This window comes from Neopelma chrysocephalum, unplaced genomic scaffold (assembly GCF_003984885.1).
Source record: "Neopelma chrysocephalum unplaced genomic scaffold, ASM398488v2 Primary Assembly neopelma1_25, whole genome shotgun sequence".
NCBI classification, from domain to species: Eukaryota; Metazoa; Chordata; class Aves; order Passeriformes; family Pipridae; genus Neopelma; species Neopelma chrysocephalum.
This window is the reverse complement of record NW_020897694.1, coordinates 39,861,347-39,881,058: the sequence shown is the minus strand read 5'-3', so window position 1 is coordinate 39,881,058 and position 19,712 is coordinate 39,861,347. Positions and strand designations below refer to the sequence as shown.

Here is a 19,712-nt window from a genome sequence, read left to right as displayed (position 1 = left end):
AAAAAAAATATATTTAATAATTAATATATAAGTTTATCTACAAGTAGAAAAGGTTTTGTAAAAAGTATACTTCTTAGTTTTTTGAGGTAAAAGGCAAAAGCCAACTTTATAAATAGTATTTTTCCTTTTGACAAAGCAAATTTTGTGATCTTTATTTTTTTCCAAAAAGTAGTAGCATCAATTAGTTCTACCCTTTCCTTCAACTGAAACGCAGAATTTTTCTTTAGACTTTTGCAAGCAAGGCTGTTCAAGAAAAGCCTTATGTTTCCAAAATAGTCAACTTTGGAAGTACATCCATATTTTTTAAAACTTGACACTTTCTGATGAAACACTAAGACAACAACAGCTGAAGAAATTGCCAAATCATTTAAAGGAAGTCTGTGGTCTGAAAGCATTGCCCAATTATTGCACTAAAATACCCACACTCACCATTCTGGACTGGATAGATAATAAACCATTGTTATAATACAGGCATCACATGCACAGTTATCTAAGAATAACTGTATTCCTTTATATCCACTGGATTAAATGTGTTATTTATAGCTTTACAATAGCTTTCTGTTGCATATATTCTTTATTCATTAACTTATTACTTTATTAATTTCTCAGAAACACTATATGCTAGTTTTTATAAAACAGAGTAATTTAGGTTAATAAATAGAAAGTTTCTTTTTCATTTAATTCAATCCAATTGTTTCTGAATTAGGCGACTCAGCTGTGGCTAAAGGAACACACAGGATTTTAATGTAGAAACAGACTATTAAGAATTACTCCTATAAAGCCATCTTAAAATGGGAAGTAATAAACAGTATTTGCTCCCTGGAGGCCTTTAGAGGGATATTTTACCAAATAAACAGTCTAAACTGTTCTTACCTCATCTATAATTGGCTTTAGCGTAACTTGCAGGTAATGCATCCCTGCCAGTTTCATTGTCTCGTCAATGCACTTGGAAGTTAATGAGTTTCCTCTGAAAATGGTGTTTGGATCTCTGGAAGTGAACAATTTTCTGTAATTCAGTGTCTTTGTAATAAACTGCTAATACATGGAAATAAAAGCAGCAGTGAAAGGTGACGAAAACCTGGGTTTGAATACACAAGCAAAACCTCCTTTGACACAGCCTGCCATTAAATGCAGTCACACAGCATTTAGTGCACTTCCAAATATAACCGAAAAGCAGTAGTCATGGAAAGTCCAGAGGGACTACAGATCTTCTTTGTATTAGTGCAGCGTGCTCAGTACACTATCCAAACACACAGCAACATGTAGGCCCAAATCAAAGGGGTTAACAATATAAATGGGGGAAAAATCACCTGTTTTCACATCCTACTGAACAGCATTAGTTTTACTAAAGGAAGGAGGCAGTGATTACAGTCTCACAACAACACCGGACATTACACATGACCTACTACTTCGACCTACAAAATAAGCACTTGTAAGCTGGGAGGGAGAAGCAAACACAGTCATCTTTTCTAAAGGACTTACAGCACTGCTCTGTGGTAACACTATTAAACACAGTGCAGATCCCAGTTCTGCCCTGAGACCTGATGTCATGCAGACTCATCTCATGTCTTTCCGAAAAGTCCTTTGCACAGAATCCATCTTATACTAGACATACAGCCACTGTGATTTGTAAAGCTTTAGCTAACAGCACTATCATGTACCTGCAATTCCTTGCACAGCAATTTACGTTATTCAAATAGGTACATAATCAATGACCTCATCTACAATCATACCATCAAACCCTGTGCCTAGTGACAGCAGATCAAACTTGATATGAAGTTATTTGGCTGCTCTTGTACATACACTGATATCTTTTCTGTTGTTTACAGCTTACTACAGTTGTAGTCATTTACAAGCAGTGAATAACAGGATGAATTACTTTGCTGGATTTATCATTCTGTTTCACAAAAAAAGTAAGCTCACTGCCTGTTACAAATGCCAGAAAGCCCTGAAAACAATCACCGTCTTTGCTGTTTTATCACAGGAGCATGACTGACAAGGGAGCAGCAAATTTCCTCATACCGCAGCAACCAAGCTCTTTCAGCCAAGCTGTAGTACAGAAAAAACACACCTACCTAGAGGAAGGAAAACACTTGATCCCTCAGACACTTTGAAAAGAGCCAACCCACATAAAGATTTTATTTTGTACAGAGGAAGCTCTTACTTCAGAGTTGGTATCTGTCACTCCCATTACCTCCCAATTGTCTCTTCTACTGTTAGTCAAGAACATCACTACATAGGCACAAGGCTTGTGGCAACAAATGTTCTTTAGGACCTGCCTGGTGTGAATACTAGATCTTACACTACTGAACTATCAGCCCCCCAGTAAGTCAAACAAGGCACTTAAAAGAAGCAACCAAAACAACCCAACTTTGTTTTCTGCTATCCCATGCCAAATCAATCCCATTTTGGTTCCTTCATCCTCTAACTGAAAAGATTAGACATACAGCTTGTCTTAAATATTCATTATTAGGAAGAAACTTGCTTTTTGTTTTGAACAAATTCAACAAACACTCAGCACTAGATGATTTATTAGCACATGATGAAGCTGAAATGATTTCATATGAACAGCTGAAGGTAACACAGAATTTTACAGTTATCATCAACTATACTTAAGACTGAGAAGAATGAAAATACCTGCTTTTGACCTTACAATAGTCTTGCAAGTAGATTTTGCAAAATATGATGGGAATTCCTCCAAAAATCAAACTCACCAGATCTTGAGAGCAGTGAAAGCATTTATAAAGAGCTCTGCTACTGAGCTGGGAGGAACAGGAAAAACTCTGACATTTTCTTTTGAAATTGCATGATTCTAGAAACTGAGTGGAGCATCCTAGCACTAGCCAATGCAGAGTAGGTATGTTTGAAAGCAGCTTGGTTTTTGGTACTTACTGAGTTCTCTTCACTTCAGCATTCGCAATGGCACTTATGAAAGGCACAATTCTGCCATAGTGTAAGAAAAGCCTGACAAGAGGTATGGCTGCTTCCTGTTTTTCTCTGCAAACTTCACCCAAAATATGTGCAGCTGATGCTGAAACAGGCTGAACAGGGGAAAGTAATAAAAATTTTGAGAAATCCTTCCAGAACAAGCATCCTTTCTTTCTTTTTCCATTAGCTCCATAATGCTGAACCCCACACAACAGTTGCAATGGCCAGTTACCCAACATGTCTGTACATAACATAGGTGATGTTACATCCCAGTTTTTGTGGGCTGCGAGTTCTGATCACAAGAGGGCAGCACTTTAAAAACTATTACAGTACAGTCTCTTTCCCCCCCCCTCATTTTTAATGGCTGTCTTTTCACTGAATGTCACTTGCCTGGGAAGCAAATGAAGAGGAAGAACTCTATCTAACCCTTTGCAATTTCAAGTCACAGTGAGTATAGAACCCAGTTCTTCCACTGAAAAAATAAAAGCACTGCTACAACTGTTAAAAATATACACAAGGGCACACAAGGTCCAACTCTGACGCTTCAGGAATAGTTCTTGGTTTGGGTTTTTCTCAATTATGTAAGCAAACCTGTTCCTCTCCACTACAGGAAAGCAACTGGTCAAACTGAAGTTTACTTTGCATTTTCACATGTAAAATTAAAAAGTCACAGAATATGCTGGTGTTCCTGGGTGTGTCTTCACCCACCATACTGCATGCACATAAAGATCTCTGCAAGGACTGAAAACAAGCACCAGGTATATGCAAAGCTTAACAAGGTTCTCAGGTGTGAAAAAGAAGCTGACCTCTCTGGTAGCTAAAAAACTATGGTGCCAGCAAGATAGTGACAAACAATCAGAGACCCCTGGGAGGATGATCTGCAGGTAAACAACAAACAGTGCAAGCAAATTACCTCAACATCTGCAGATTTTAGCAGCACGTCTCTAAGTGGACTGTAATAGTCTGAGGAAAAAACATGGTCCTCAGTGTAAACCACATTTAACCTTAAGGAACCAAGGTCATCAGGCTTCAATGACTTGTTACCATTATCTCTGGGCTGCAGGAAATACCTGATATGCAAAAAATAAGACAGAAAGTTTGTGCTGAAACACAAGATTATCTCAGGCTATACGTGAACATATAGAAAATATACAGATATACAGAGCATTTATATATGTATCAACTCCTTGAGAGCTCTGAATCGGGGTTTTTAACTAAGTTTGCCAGTCTATTTTGCACCAACTGCAACATGGGAAGTTCTGAACGTAAGTTTTATGTAGTTATGATTAAAAACTCACACACTAAAACCATGGCATTGCTAATAAACTGCAGTAAATAGTATCATAAAACCAACATATTACAACTCCCACACATAACACAGAGGCAGTCTGAAACCTCTAATCACATTATCAAAACTTCTTGTTCTTACACTAGCTGAGATTACTTTGGCTTGCTTACAAAAAAGATACAAATTAAATCCATTTAAACTTTATCACATAGCAGTAATGACTCTTAAGTCTTCAGAGCAGACATATGTTTCTACTTATTCTCCAAAAGAAAAATGTCAAATACCATGCTTCGTAAGAACTAGACTGTCGGAGAAATTTCAAAGGGAGTCTCAGTTCTCCTAGAAACTCATCACCAAACTTCAGGTTACTGGCATTCCAAAGATCAACCCTATATTAAAAACAAATAAATTAAAAACATTAATAATAAATTAAAAATAAAAACAAATAATTCCAACCTTTTTTCCAATTTGTTGGGTTTTTCCCCCTCAAGTTTATGAGTTAGAAAAACTTAAAACTGTACAGCAACGATTTCCAAACAGTAAAGTGATAACCTTACCTTAGATTTCTGAAGCTGTGCAATTCACCTCCATGAAACATCAGTGAAAAAAATAATTTAGATTAACTTTTTCTCATCTGTACTGTTTCCACTATCCATATCGATAAAGATTCGGAGGGCTGGGATAGTTTGGCTATCCCAGGAAATGGAGAAATACAGGTAAAATGACACCAGGGTAAAAAAGTGCAAATTTAAGGACTCCATACTGTCAGTCCCTGTCTAATTTGGGATTACCAGCAGCTAAGTGGCAGCTTTATGGAATTAGGCTGAATGTCTACGCAGTCCTTCCCAGTGCTCTAGCTCCTGGAAAGATTCACTGTCTCAAGCTTACATATTTTGGGCACCTAAACTAGCTCTGTAGAGATATTCAAAGCCTCAGGATAGTTCCTACCATTCTGTATAAACTATGTATTGACTGAAGCTTACTCAATTTTTGGCACTCGGTCCCTCACATTTGGGAAGTTCTGGTATGTATCTCTAGATGATACTTTCTTATGCTCTTTAACACTAGGATGGAAAACAACTGCACTGAGATTCAAAGCAGAAGTACTGGTGCCTAACCTACCATTTGTAGATAAATGCTACCATACCCACCTCGAAGCAAGGATTTCAAACTCCAAGGTAGTGGTTTCTGTACATATTTTAAGGTTTCCTCTGTAAGGCATTTTTATTATAAAACAAGCTCAGCTGAATATTTTGCAGCTAAGACAGATTGAACGTGGCATAATCTTTGGCGGGGAAAAAAAAGGTACATGGGAAGAAATACAGGTTTTCCAATAATGATGATTTTTAGAAGAGCAACTTTAATTTTGATAAGGTGCAAAGTCATTGTGTCCCCAAAATCATGCACATACTTACACAACCTTCCTAGTCTCAAGCAAGTCACAGAAGACTTGTCAAGGCATGGATGTTGAGAATCCTGCTAAAGGTTTATCCTATCTTATCCAAGTGCAGAGGACATCACTTTTATATACTCTGAGCCTTGCATCTGCCAGCAGTGTCTCATGCATCAAGTATCATACACTAGACATACCATCATCTCACATTGCACATGTGCTAGGTAAAGTTCTTCAAATTCTGATATTTTGACAGTATTTCTGCAGGGCAAGAATGCTCCAAAAGGAAAAAAAATTCTTTGAAAACTCAACCTCCTCTCCCCTTTCTCCATATTTGGTGAGTTATTATCTTGCTAACAAGTTCAGGTAGCTAAAAGCAGCTTCAGGAGGAAAAGAATCTTTAATTCTATTTACACTGTCAAACTTACAATTTACCAAGCATTTACAGGCTGCTGGTTTCTAGTTTATCCAAACTCTTTCAAGATGCCAACTAGCAATAACACATTCAAACAGAGGGACAAAGGATGTTTCCCCCCACTTAAAGAAAAAAAATCAGTGCAAAGGATCTGTACAAGAGGAACTAGCAAGTTAAAGTAGGTCTCATACTACACAGTAAGCAAAGCAGGCATGTAAATTCTGAAATTATTGGTTTGTGCTCTTGGACTACAAAGAGTGCACAGCATTTATTAAAAATCTTAATACACAAACCTCAGAGTCTAAAAGATGATTGTTTCCCAAGATTTTTAAAAGGCAAAATTATAACAAGTATTATTCTGAAGCTGGACAGATTGTAGTCACAGAAAGAAACAAACAGCAGAGAGGGGGAGGAGAAACAATGAGTTCACCAGAACATCTGGTCCCCAAGTGCCTGATATGTCCTGCCTACAACTTCCTACACCCACTCAAAAAGAGAAAACTTTCATAGCTTTAGAGAGAAATCATGAGAGACTAAGTCTCCTCTTTACCCTGTGGTACTGTATTTTTCTCAGGAGAGAAAAAGAAAACAAATCCCCGAACCCATAGATTGTGTGATCCATCCAGAGGGCATGGGTGCAACCTAACTCTCACTAAACACAGTGGAGGAAGTGAGTGGGGGTGGAAGGGGAACCTGAGATGGAAACAAAAACACTCTGTCCTACAGGGGACAAAACCTCTGAGCAGAATTTGTCCAACCAAGACTAACACTTCATCTGCTTTTGCTTATTATTTAAGTACTTAATCTTTACCCAACTATTTTGTAAGCCTCCTCTCAAACTACTCATCTTTACCACACTGTGATACACTGGTTTTCAGGAATGACAGACTTTTCTGAAGCTCAGCTCCACGTACATTTTTGTTGCAGTCATTTGTCCAGAAAATATACTCAATAAGTAAAACAACTGTATAATTTCATTTAGTCCAGTAGTACCAAATAAGAATCACTGAAATATTACGCAATGTGTAACCACTGCCCAACAATGTCTAGGGTCCTCTTCCAATCTGTCACAAAAACTATCAGAGAATCCTAGCTTTCACTTAAAATCAGCGCATGGTTGAGCATCATGGTTATAAAGACTAGACTGGGACTCCCAAGATGTGGTTTAGTTGCCCATTCCATCCCATACATTCTATGGGATATGGAACATGCTATTTCATATCTGTCTACACCATGCAAATCTTTCAAGAATATAGTCTAGTGCTAGGATTACATCATCTGCTGTGCTGCAACACTGACACCACCAAACCAGTACAGCACTGCACCTGGGCTTGTGCTTTTTCTCCCATGAACTAGCTGTGAGTTGCCCCTCAAGCAGCTACCTGACACACTGCCTGACAGACAACCTGCACTGCCTGACACAGATGTTCTCAGAGAAAGAGCACAGCTTTTGTCTCTCTCACATATGAATAGTTTCCCTTTCCTGCCTCACAGAGCCATGGCAAACACAAATCCATTAATGGTCTTGTAGCACTGCGATACTACACTGACAGGCTACATGAACCAGCAGCTGACTGTCAAATTAGAACAGCTCTCAATGCATTCATTCGTGAACACAGATGCATCTTGCTTGCTGGGACCAAGTACTGTTCCCCCTTCCCAGTATTCCTTCCTTTCCTTACAGCCAGCTGTGCTTCTGAAGGAACTAGGGAACATTTGGGAGATGCCTCACTGCCTCTCTTGTGGGAATACCTGGGGAGGAAGGGGGTGCTACTATTCCCCCTCAACCTTTCTTCCTGCAAATCCTAGCATAAAGGAGAAAGGAATTTCTCATCATCTGATGTAGATACAGCAATTTTCACCTACAATGCATCCAGATCACCAGATGGCCTTCATCTCCAAGTTTCAACATATGTGATGGTATGATGCATGTGATATCTTCAAGTTTCATACCTCCTTTTTTCTTCTCTCCACTTTTATACTCATCTGTCCCCACAGATGCTGTTGACTGGCCTCCTCAGGGCTTAAAATAGTACTGAGAGGGTGGCACGTGGTGGGGTAGGGTTGTTTTGGTTTTGAAATCCGAATAGCTCTTTTCCTGTGCAACTGATTTCACTTTTATCATACCAAATCTTGCAATAACGGGTTACAGTTTGGCAGGCAAAAGAGAAGAGAAACTGCCTCTGCCCCAGAAAAACTCCTGAGTTCAGGAGTTTCTTTCGAGGGAAGATGGACCTTACAAGGGTTGCTAAAAGTAAGCGATAAAAGAAAATACACTCTTTAACTGAGAGCATCACAGAGCCTCTGGGCTCTCCTGGGAAACTGAGGGAGGGAGGAAAGGGGAGCAAAGACATAAAAGGCTGTGCTTAATGACAACCTCACATTAGCATACACACAGTATACATAGGATACAAAGGAAAACCATCACACACATTCAAGATACCATCTACAAGACAGTAGAGGTAAATGAACATACAGATACAGTGATGAAGCCCCATCTTGATTTATCAACAGTAAAACCATGCTTGTCACTTTGAAAACAGGGTCTACTACAAAGTTACACAACTTAGGAAGACAGTTTTATACTAGTGAAGTATTTTATATTACCTAATCTCCATTTTGTCAACTTCATCAACATCTTCAATATCAAAATGGGATTTCTTGTTGTAGCTACTGGGTCTTGTAACCTAATAAAAAGGAAGAAACTTTAACAGCTTATCTGACACAAAAACTTTCTGATCTAACTTGTACAAAGCTTTGGAAGATCACTGCCTTTTACTATCAGCAGTGACTTCAGTCCTGATACTGAAAACATTCATGCAAGTGAATAAACATGTTGACTAAACAGATTCCTGACTATACAAAAGTGCTGGCTACATAGTCATAACCTGGAGTTACTAGATACTCCATACTTTCTTTACAGAGAAAGAACATCTTTAATATTACTATAGCACTTTGAGTTTACATTAACAACAGAAAAACACCATTGGAAGGAGCACCAATTTTATAATCCATCTAGGGAAATAGAGGGCAATTAATATTTGGGTTTTAAATACAGCTGTACAACAGATGCCCTGAGGCACTCTGAGGAGAGAGTGGGGAGGACACTTTGCTGTGTATCCAGTTAGAATTGGGAAATTCTGCCTGCCCTGATATCCTGGAAGTCAATTTAACCTGTCCACACAACAAATATCAAGCAGACCAATTGTCTAAGAGACCCTAGCCTATGTTGTGCATTTCAGAATATAGAACCAGCTGCACAGTTCACCAACCATATTTCCAAGACTGATTAAACAGCAAAGCACAGGTAAAAAAACCAGAAAGCTGTAAGTGTAGAGCATTAGCAAAAAAGGTTTTGTACAAACATCTCTTAAAATTTGTTTTCTAGCATGCCTATAAAAAGACTTTGATGGTTGTGTTTTTGTATAGTGTGTCAGAAACTTGAGAAAAAGGCTACCCCGCCCAGCTGAAACCACAGCAGGAACTGATCAAATGCAAGGGTGTATGATGTGTGGGTTCAGCTCTTGGTTGCACAAAAAAGCTCGACTTTATTGTAGGTTTGAATACACTTGCGGCTTAATACTTCCCACTCACAAAAACTGGCTTTTATTGTAAACTTGACTTCTTGGTTTTGTACTGTACATGAGACGCAGATGGCACAAACAAGGGAGGCAACAATATAGCTGCCTAAGTGGGAAGGAACCAGAAAAGAATCTTTGGCACAGGACACTTCAGAGCCTTTTGTACCTATGTCTGTGCGAGGCAGGAAACATTTTCAAGGCGATACATAAAAACTAAAAGGTACTGGCAGCACTGGAGACCAAATGCTATAGACTAATGAAATCAAAAGCACCTGGTAAGCCCAAAACCACAGTGTATTTAAATACAGTCTACAACTTCAAGCAGCTAAGCACAAATTTCCTCACCCTAGCCTTGCAAACGCTGTCTTCACTGTTCCTGCAAATTTTCCTATGTAACTGCAAATGACATTTGCTACTACCATTGTAAAGCTAATGGTGCCATTGTCAATGAGGAAGCAAGCTTTTAAGTCTTATTATCTGTAACACCAGTTGTTTTAAAAAACTATAGCATAAGTGTAACTTATGGCATGTCCCTTTTAAGTAAACACTTTTCTAAGAAGTTTTGCTGGAATCTACATGTATGAATATCTCTGTTTACCATACAACTATTTAGTATGCACATTAATACAGCTCAAGAGTGGTATTCCTAAAGAGATAGCTCTATGGAACTGAAGATGAGGAAACTCCCAGTCCACGGTGCTGAACTAGCTGCCACATAACATTTCACAAAAAAGGGGGCACAATTCTGCTGTGTTGGTCCCCTTCATCAGGCAAAGCTGAAAAGCTGTTTATTAGCTGCTTGTTTGTTTTCCAGCACGTGCAGGTTCACAAGCAGGTCCCCAGGACTCCCCCCTTCAGTTCCTGCAAGAGGGCCATTTTCCTGTTGCAGCATACACAGCTCCACAGCACACTGCAGCTGAAGTGGTGATGAAAATGGCTCCTAACCACCAGGTGCAAGTTTCACTCACAGCACCCCTTAAATAAGCCCCTCTATTTCCCAAACCAATTATAAGCTATTTTCCATTTAGAAAATTAAATCTGCGACTTTTTAGTTGTAGAAAGGAAAGCCCCCATTCGCTGCCTTTTACAGATCAGCTTCTTCTTGGAGGCATGGCCAATCACTGTGCTAGCAGACTGCAGGAAAGCTGATGAAGCTGTTTGGAAGCAGAAAGTGACACTGCTGTCAAAAGCATGAATCTGTGCAGCTCCACAGGAATTGGAGCACTTTGCATGCACCAGCCACAGGTCTGCCCACATCTCATTAGTGAATGTACTTCCCAGTCACAGCAGTTCTACTGAACCTTGTTCCTTGAAGACGTTCAGCCTGATATGTATTAACTACCCTCTAAATGACATAAATCTATGATGGCTCTGTCTGCACTAAGGGTATGTTTATGTTTCAGAATTCTGGCTGATTCAGACATTTCCCAAGCTCTGCTCTTACCCACACAGAAATCATTTTGCTCTGAGTTAGCAGAACAACTGGGGCATGGGCTTGAGTTCAGGTTTTGCTTCTGCTGGTACTTGCACGCAACCCAGCTCTCAGCACAAAGGCAAACTAAGTAAGCCTCCAGCCCCCTCCCTCCCAACTCCAGCTGGAAGATGCTTTGTGTCTCTCTTTCCTCTCCCAATATGGCACCACCTGCCAAGTTCAGTGTTTAAATACCAAACGTTTGCTGCTTCTGCAGCACACAGAAGGCTGAGGAATCAGACAAGTGAAGTTTTTATGGTTTATAGTCTGAATTCCCAGATTATATTCTTATGTAAAAGTTCTCACTGACAGGCACCTCCAGAACTGCCTGTGTTAAGAACAGGGAAGCCCACTTTAGTTTAATTACATATAACATCGCTCTTGTGTCACTGCCAAAGACTGCAGTTCTGGGCCAGGTGATGGACTGAAATCCTGGGCAGCCTTGAGCAAACACAGACACCTCAATGCAGTTTCAGCACTCAGGATCACGTAATCTTTCCCCCACCAGCAATGCTCATGCAGCAACTCCACAGAGTCTCAAAGAGCCAGGCACAAAAGCTCACTACTAGCAGGGTTTCTAGGATCCTAGGATGAGATACACTGGCTTAGTGAAGGAAAGATTCCTCAGATAACTATCCTGGCCAACCCTCATAGGTTCCATCCCTTTGGGTACTGAGAAAGTGCCCCTGCCAATAAAGAACTTGCTATATCTGTTCCTTGTATCCAAACACATTACATCAACAAGAGCACGTTTCTGCTGGTACGACAGACTTAAGATTAGTCAGTACAAGTATAGGCTTCTAGGCAAAGATAGTGGTTTGTGGAAGGAGGAGGAAGACATAAATGCCAAAAATGATGTGTGCACTTCAGATCTGCACAGTGTACCAGTACCTGTATGACTCCTCTCTCCCCAGCTATCCCTTCCTGATAGTTGTCTGTATCCCAGAACTGATTTGAGAAACCACATCTCTAGGTGCCATCTCTATGCCAGCAACAATTTCTTATGCAAATGTGACCTGAATGATGCAAGCCATATGAGTGGAAATGGCTTTTCAATATATGCCAACTGCACTGGGCTACTCTGGCTTTTCATTGACTTCGTTGTTCCAGATACATTCTTGAGGTGTCTACTGAAATAGAACAGTTAAGCAGAGACCAGGACTATGATGTCCAAGAGAAAAGGAAAAGAGAAAGATACACATGCTTTAGAAGACAGAATGGAAAGTTTCAAGAGGTATCTAAATTATAAACACATGCACATAGATGTATGGACACACCACAATTACAGCTACTCTTGCCAGAAAGAACCTAAATGAGAACTGTCACACAAGTTATACCTTATCTTAACTGGACTTGTTGAAAATGCTTTGTATTAAATAAAGCTGTAGAGGTGTCATCCACTTGGAGAAAAGGCATTGGTATTGCAGCAGACTGGGAGACATCCAGAACAAGCAGTTTAAGGGTATTTTTCCTCTACAGTTTTCAGTATTCCTAAGGAAATAACCTTCCTCCCATTGACTGGGAAAGACAGGGTGGAGCAGCTATAAAAACACAGGCTTAAAAAAAAACCCCACACCATTTCTCTGGGGGGGAACTGTTGGGTTTTTTTAACCCATTTTTAACTGTACTTTTTCAAAACTCTACTGGGGTGAGTTGTGATTGAGTGTAAAGCCTGTTGCTCAGAAGTGCCCAACTTAAAGGTTTTCCTAAAGAGCAGCTGAGTTGAAGCAATATACTGCTTTCTCAGCAGGTGGGTAGTCTGATCCCAGGTACTTCTTTCCCCTGCACCATGCATTGAAACAGCCTTCAAAGATGACAGCTGGCACAACATGAAGCAGGATGCTGTGCCAACTATCTACAGTATAGTATTTCAGCTTATCACCCATTCCTTTGAAATACCAACCTCAAAATAAAACACTTCATCAAAATGTGGATTGTTGGTCTTCTTCTTAACTTTAGTCTTTTTGGCTTCCGATCTGAATTAAGGAAACAAAAGAAACAAACAAACAAAAAAGGGTAAGAAACAACATTAGCAAAAGTGTGATCCTAAAACAGTCCCTTAAGAGGAAATAGCCATACACTTGATTTATCTGATAAAACTGGAATGCTATGTGGCTCCAGCACAGCAAGGCACAGACATTCGCACACATTTAGGAGAGAGTTTCAATGCATGCTTATTTCTCTAAAGTGACAGTAATCACAGTTTGTTATCCTCTTTTAAACACAAGCCCTTAAACCCTGATTCTGTCACTTGGTTGATCCAGCAGAATCTTCTATGTGTACAAAGCAACTGCCAAGAATGGGGCTCTGAGCAGCAACAGTGTCTCAGGGAAGATTGCCTCAGTCTTGATGCAACTCAAAAATTCCCTATACTCTGAAAACACAGGAGACAAAGACTAACACATCTATTTCTGGGATTTATATTTTATAATCCTGGCCTGAAGAATCAATGACTGCTTTTCAGTGATGTTAGATACTAAAAAAATCCAGAATGAATTCTTCAGTAAGAATATTTTTATTGCTGTATTACCATCCCTTTCCCGACAGCTTAGTTAATATTATGGTGGCAAATTATTATGAGCACTGCTGAGCAGAAGTCTATTTCTACTGTTCTGTAGGAACAAGACACGGCAGACCTCCTCCCAGCCACTCACCAGGCCTGACCAAGTTTAGCACTGCCCATTCATCCTCCATGGCTTTTAGCCACAGACATCTAACTGCTTGGTGCTGGGCTAGAGCCATCCAATGCACTTCTCACAGGCCAGCCAACAGCTGTTTGATGACTTCCAAATGTTATGAACCTGTGCTTGATTCGTTCTCATTACCTACAAGAGAAAAGCTCTGTGTTGTCTGGTGTCACCAATCTTCCCCTAAAGCTCTGCAGGCAAAGTTAAAACAGATACAGATGGAAAGGCACATCAGCCATGTGGAAAACTGACCTACTAATCATTTCATCCCAACATCTATCTGTCATTTCTCATGCACCAAAGCTGCTTAGATAAGTTGTAACCACTTATATTAACTGGACAACTCTGTATTTCATAGAGGTCAAGTAAAGCTGGGTCTAATTCTCAGTGCTGCTTCCCATGTGACTTGAATAGGCCTGTCCATGAGTAAACAATGTTTTCCCATCTATAACACAGGAATAGAAAGAGTTTTGGTTAGGAAGTCTGATGATGGCTCTGTTAAGTACAAATCACACAATAAACAGCAGCACATTTGTTGAAATTTTTATTCTTGGCATTGCAGCTGAATAAAGCAGCTTTCCTACTCTAAAATGAGAGGCATTGAAAAATCCAGAGAGGAGAATGATGTACAGATTAAGAATATCCCACTATTCCTAGGAGAAGCTGAGAGATAAGAGAGACTAATCGCCTCCAGGACATAGGACAGATTGCCAACCCCATCTCATCAGTCACACTTGCCAACCAACCTCTTTACCGATAAACCCATCTGGGAGGGGACTGGGAAGCAGGATGTAGAACGGGAGGTGATTAAGGCAGCACAATTATTGAGCAATTACAAAGCAGTGGATGGGAATAAGCTGCATGCTGCTTGCTGGAGATAGGAGGCAAGCCCTCTCCCCCCCAAAAAAAACCAGACAGGAATAGGATAAAGCTATGCTCCTTATTCTGAAGGAAAATAGATGATCAATAGTCACACATTATCCAGACTGGGAGGCAGAGGGAAGCTGACAAAGGTAAGTTTGTTCATTCAGGGGTTAGTCAAACAATCTCCTTACAGTTTCAGTAATAGCCATCCAGTGCCATCTGAAACAGGTTACAGGCTTAAAACAAAGTGTATAACTCAAATACACAGCTCACTAATGGAGACAAGGCTCAATGCACTTAGACAAAGATGAAGAATAAAGACAAACTCAAAGACTCCTCGGCATGCAAGGTAAATATTTGTCAAGAATGCTTCTTATTTATAGTATTTTCAAGAAATTGTTGTAAAATATTATGAATAGCCCATGCTACCAAATCCAATTCTTTGAGGTCACAGCAGAGCTGTTTTGTTTCTAAAATGACACAGACATAAAAGATGACTTTAGATAGCCAGAAAAAAAACCACAGTGACATCCAACAGCACAGGAAATTTTTATAACAGATGGGAAAATTGAATCCCAAATTTAAACTGAAGAGTATTATGCAGAATCTCATCACTAAAACCTCATTCCAAATTTTATCCATGCTATTATGTCTGCTTATATCAAATTATAGGACTGAGCCACCTCGGGGTTTTGACATACACAATAATTTGCCACACTTTGAAAGTCAAGACACTAAATATTCGCATACAAACGTGCATACTCTGCAAGATGCTGATGTATTCAGATTTCTCTTCTGCCCCTGCCCAAAATTAGGCAATGAATTTGCTCAAAAACCAGCCTCCAACTGTGAGGTGAGAAGATGCATAAATTAAGCCTAACCACAAATTATATACTCCAGGATATTCAAATTATTCTGAGATTATTCAGATGTTTACATAAATCAAAACTGAAACAAGCCTCAAATTACTTATTCTAGTATAATTCAGTAGCTCATACACACACACACCAACACTTAACATATTCTAGCAGTGTCTAAATACTCCCAGCTGTCCACCTGAGAATGCAGATTTCTAACAGACAAAGGAAACAGAAACCACCCTTATAAAATGGAAGCTCTTGAACGTGCAATACTTGCCTGGAGGGTCCTGCTAAGGTAACGGTGGCATAGGGATCACATTGCCCGTTCACAATGGGCAGCCCTTGGCACTCTAAAACTCTAAAAAAGAAGAAAACCAAGACAAACAAATCAATTAAACAGAAAGAAACTGGAGTGAAAATAAAAGCAAAGCATTTTTATCCTGTTCCCTTTTCATAATACTTTACACTATGGAATTGAAATGTCACTAAGAGAAATATTTAATTTATACCTGAACTTGAAAAGACATTTTGGTCTTAAATACTAACTTTAATGAGGTCAAAAATGCTGTTAAATTACTGAGAAACCTTAACTCAAAGGATTCTTATTACGCAACAACTTAAGGTTCACAAAGTAAGAGTCTGCTGTCAAGTTGGGAGCTATCAGCGCTTTAAAATTCTCTTACAACTTATTTAACCAAAAGACATAACCAGAATTTACTTCTGTAACAGAAGATTAAAAAAACCCACACAGACAGATCCCAGCAGTAGTTAGGCAATTCCTCAGAATAACATTTGTGAAGGCCTCAATGCTTTTAACAAAATTCAGCATGGGGTTATTTGTAAAGGTGTGTTAACAATAGACCAAGAGACAATATGACACAACCATCTTTCTCCATGTTCAACAGCTCTGCACTGAAGCAGTAAGAGACACTGGAAGGATAACATGGAACAGATTGGGTTTTGCTGTGCTCCATGGTGGGAAAGTTGCACTTCTGCACTTTCATTTCAACACCCCTTTGGGGGAGAAGAAAAGAAAAAAAGGAAAAATAAGAAAAAACCCAACACAACTTCCCCCAAAAAGCAAAAAAATGTTTCACATTTCACAAGTTAAAACCTACTGAGGAAAGCAACACCAACTGGAAACAAAGACAAGTCAGTTGCCAGGCCTCTCCCTCCTGAAACAAGTTCTGCTTCCAACAGGTGAGCCTGCTGGGCTGAAGTATTTACAATTACAACTGGAAAATTTCAGTGAAGACAAACTCTGAAGCTCTTTGGGCAAGTGAGTAGTACTATCATTGCAGCATGAAATATCTTGCAAACAGAAGAAAAGTAATATCCATTTTAATGTTTTCAGAGACAGTAACTTTGATACAAAAAAATACTAAAAATATCAATAGATAAAAATTCAATAACAGATAGTGTTCCCCAATTTTATCCACAAGGCACGTTATTTGGTAACATACAATGAGGACTTCAAATACAGTTTAAGGACAGACCTATTATTACTTATTCCGCAGAGAGGGAGGAAAAAAATTAATATTCTGCGTCAATACAGAAATCATTTTTGTACCAGAAGAGGTACAATCTAGATAGGTTCACACAGTACTACAAGTACAAGACTGAAGATCACACTATGGGGCACACACTTGATGATCCTCTGTGATTCTAAAAAGGCAAACAGTATCACCAGCTGGTTGGAGAGAACACAACAATGTACATCACTGGGCACCCACATCTTGAATTGTGTGTGCTCTACAAAACACAGGGAGGACGACTTCTAATCACTCATAGCTCTCCCAGGTCTGTACTCTCCGGCTCAGAAAACAGAAGTAATCCATTCACAAACAGCTTACAAAATTATGAATGGTGTGGAGAACATTTCCTCACAAAATAAGAATTATGTGGCACACGATGAAATTACCAGACAGCAGGTTTAAAAATAAACAAAAGGAAGTACTTTTTCCACACAACGAAATTGCAAAACTTATTGCCATGGGGTGTCATGGATGCCAAAAGAATACATGGATTCAAACCAGGAACTCATGGAGTGTAGGTTTGTAGGCAGCTATTAAAGATTAATAGGAGGTCCATAAACCTCCTTCAGATCAGGAAATCCCAAATTAGTGATCAGGAAGGGTGCAACACTGGACCAATCACACCATATTTGAAGTATCACTCACCGTCAAATATCAGAAACAGCACTAGGCTACACTAGAGGAGCATTTCACAGAGGAGGATAGTTTTTCTGTTCTCTGAGGAAAAACCAAAACCAAAACAAACAAAAAAAAAGGAAAAAAGAAAAAGAAAAACCAAAATACACAGATGTTCTTGTGCAGTCATGATGACTTAAGAGTAAGTTGTTTCTTTGTGTGCAGTTGGAATACAAAAAGAAAAAACAACCTTGAAAGAAAAAAAATGTGGGAAAACAGGAAACAGACACGAACATAAACTGTATCACAAGTCTTTCAGGTAATTTAAAAGGGGTTATTGTTTGAGAATGCTGAAGAAATCCAGCAAAAGACTGAAGACTTAGGATTTTAAGGAGGGAAGGCTGTGTTTGGAGAGAAATTCATTCTGGTTCTTGTATCTTACAAAACATTATGAGGAGAGACAATAAAATTCAACAAGACACAGGTCTGGTTGATTCATTAGCTGCAGAATAATGTAATATTAGGGCTGCTTTTGTTACAGCCATTTTCATCAGTCATGGGAAAGTTGCTGGGTAAATTAACACTCCTTCTCTCCCGACCTGGTACCAGAACACTGGCTTTACTTGGCAAGCAGGAAAAGAGCTAGAACAAAATGTCAGCTACTCAGAGACAATAAAATGGAACCTCAATTCTGCCATATGGCTATCACATTATTAAGACTGACAGTTAGTATCTGTAATAGATGGGAAAAAAGAAAAAGAAAAGGAATGTGTAATAAAGGTATTATCTTGAGGGGAGGGGGGAGCACACTGGGATGCAGCAAATAAAGCCATTAAAAATAAAACGCCATTGCTCTAATCATCTACAGAATTAACATATATGTATCAGAATGATACATGAATGATAATGAAAAAAAGCCTAGACAATCAAGATTATTCAAGAATTACAAGTAACTCATTAGACCCCCGAGGAACAATGTCTGGGAGCTGCCAGAATCTTTTCTACCCAACTGGTAGTTTCTGATCATTAGCTATCTGGAGCCCAGCTGGGGCCGGGTGAGCCATCCCTCACTGCCTGCCTGGCTGGGCTGAGCTAAGGTTAGTGCTGGGTCATATGACAAAATTCTCAAAGCAGCTGCCTCACTATATTTTGTTTGTGGTTAATAAAATTAATAGGTTTCAAGAAACAAGACAGTTCAGTTTTCAGTGTGGTTCATGACCAAACCTTCACAAGAGTAAATAAGGTATGGAAAATTCCCAGCAGTTAAAAGAAAACTTCAAAAACCTAAACACACCATGAGCATGCCCTCATGCCTCCTGAGGAAGGCAGGAGGAGAAGGTTTTGAAAACGATCAAGAGATTTTTTCAACAAAGACTAATTAGCTCATATCTGACAGTACAGGCATTTCCTCTGCCTCTGGGTTGCCAACTAAGAGTTGTAGGCTGTAGCCTCTGACACAGCCCCTACACAAACATACTCAAAACCAGGCTTAACACAGGTGAGCAACATCAGGATGATCCAAGCCCATGGGTATCCCATGCCTCTTCCTTGGAACTGCAGAAATTATTTAAAAATTACAGGCTTTGTGATCAGTTCAGGACACACGTGTTGTTGGCCTCCTTGTGTATCAGAATGGACAACCAAGGCAAAAACAGACACAGAGAAAAGAAACCAGAAGGGACATAGCTGTTCTTAAAACACATATCCGTATTTACCATTCTTCCAGACAAAATTACTTCCAGTATACCAAGTCAGGCTCAGTTCTTCCCCTACTTTCAGCCCAGGTAGGGAACAGCACACTATTCCCATTCTCTTTTCTCAAATCAGACTGTGATTCCTCAATAGAAAATACATACATCCTTTTTTCTATATATTTGTTTTCTCTCGTTGTACCTAATCCATATATTTTAATTGCTTGGTTTCTGGGATCAATACTGATGCTTGGCAAGTTTACTCATTTATCTTATTCTTTTATTTCCAGCCTCCACCTGTTTCACCTCTCTTTCATTTCTTTATCTTAAGACTTGGTTCCATCTCATATGCATGTGTTTTTGGCCATACTCAGGTTCTTCTCT

At 39.4% G+C, this 19,712-nt stretch overlaps 1 protein-coding gene across 2 annotated transcripts in view; it reads right to left on the bottom strand.

The window, feature by feature from the left end:
- Positions 1 to 19,712, bottom strand: part of RASA3 (RAS p21 protein activator 3) — a 128,591-nt gene that overhangs the window by 18,228 nt on the left and 90,651 nt on the right. For both annotated transcript variants that reach the window (XM_027675025.1, XM_027675026.1), the window contains exons 6-12: positions 15,765 to 15,845; positions 12,980 to 13,052; positions 8,632 to 8,711; positions 4,501 to 4,605; positions 3,842 to 3,998; positions 2,893 to 3,041; positions 874 to 988 (exon numbers count right to left, since the gene is read on the bottom strand). In XM_027675025.1, coding sequence (XP_027530826.1) covers positions 874 to 988; positions 2,893 to 3,041; positions 3,842 to 3,998; positions 4,501 to 4,605; positions 8,632 to 8,711; positions 12,980 to 13,052; positions 15,765 to 15,845 — 760 coding nt within the window. The remainder of the gene's footprint in view (positions 1 to 873; positions 989 to 2,892; positions 3,042 to 3,841; positions 3,999 to 4,500; positions 4,606 to 8,631; positions 8,712 to 12,979; positions 13,053 to 15,764; positions 15,846 to 19,712) is intronic.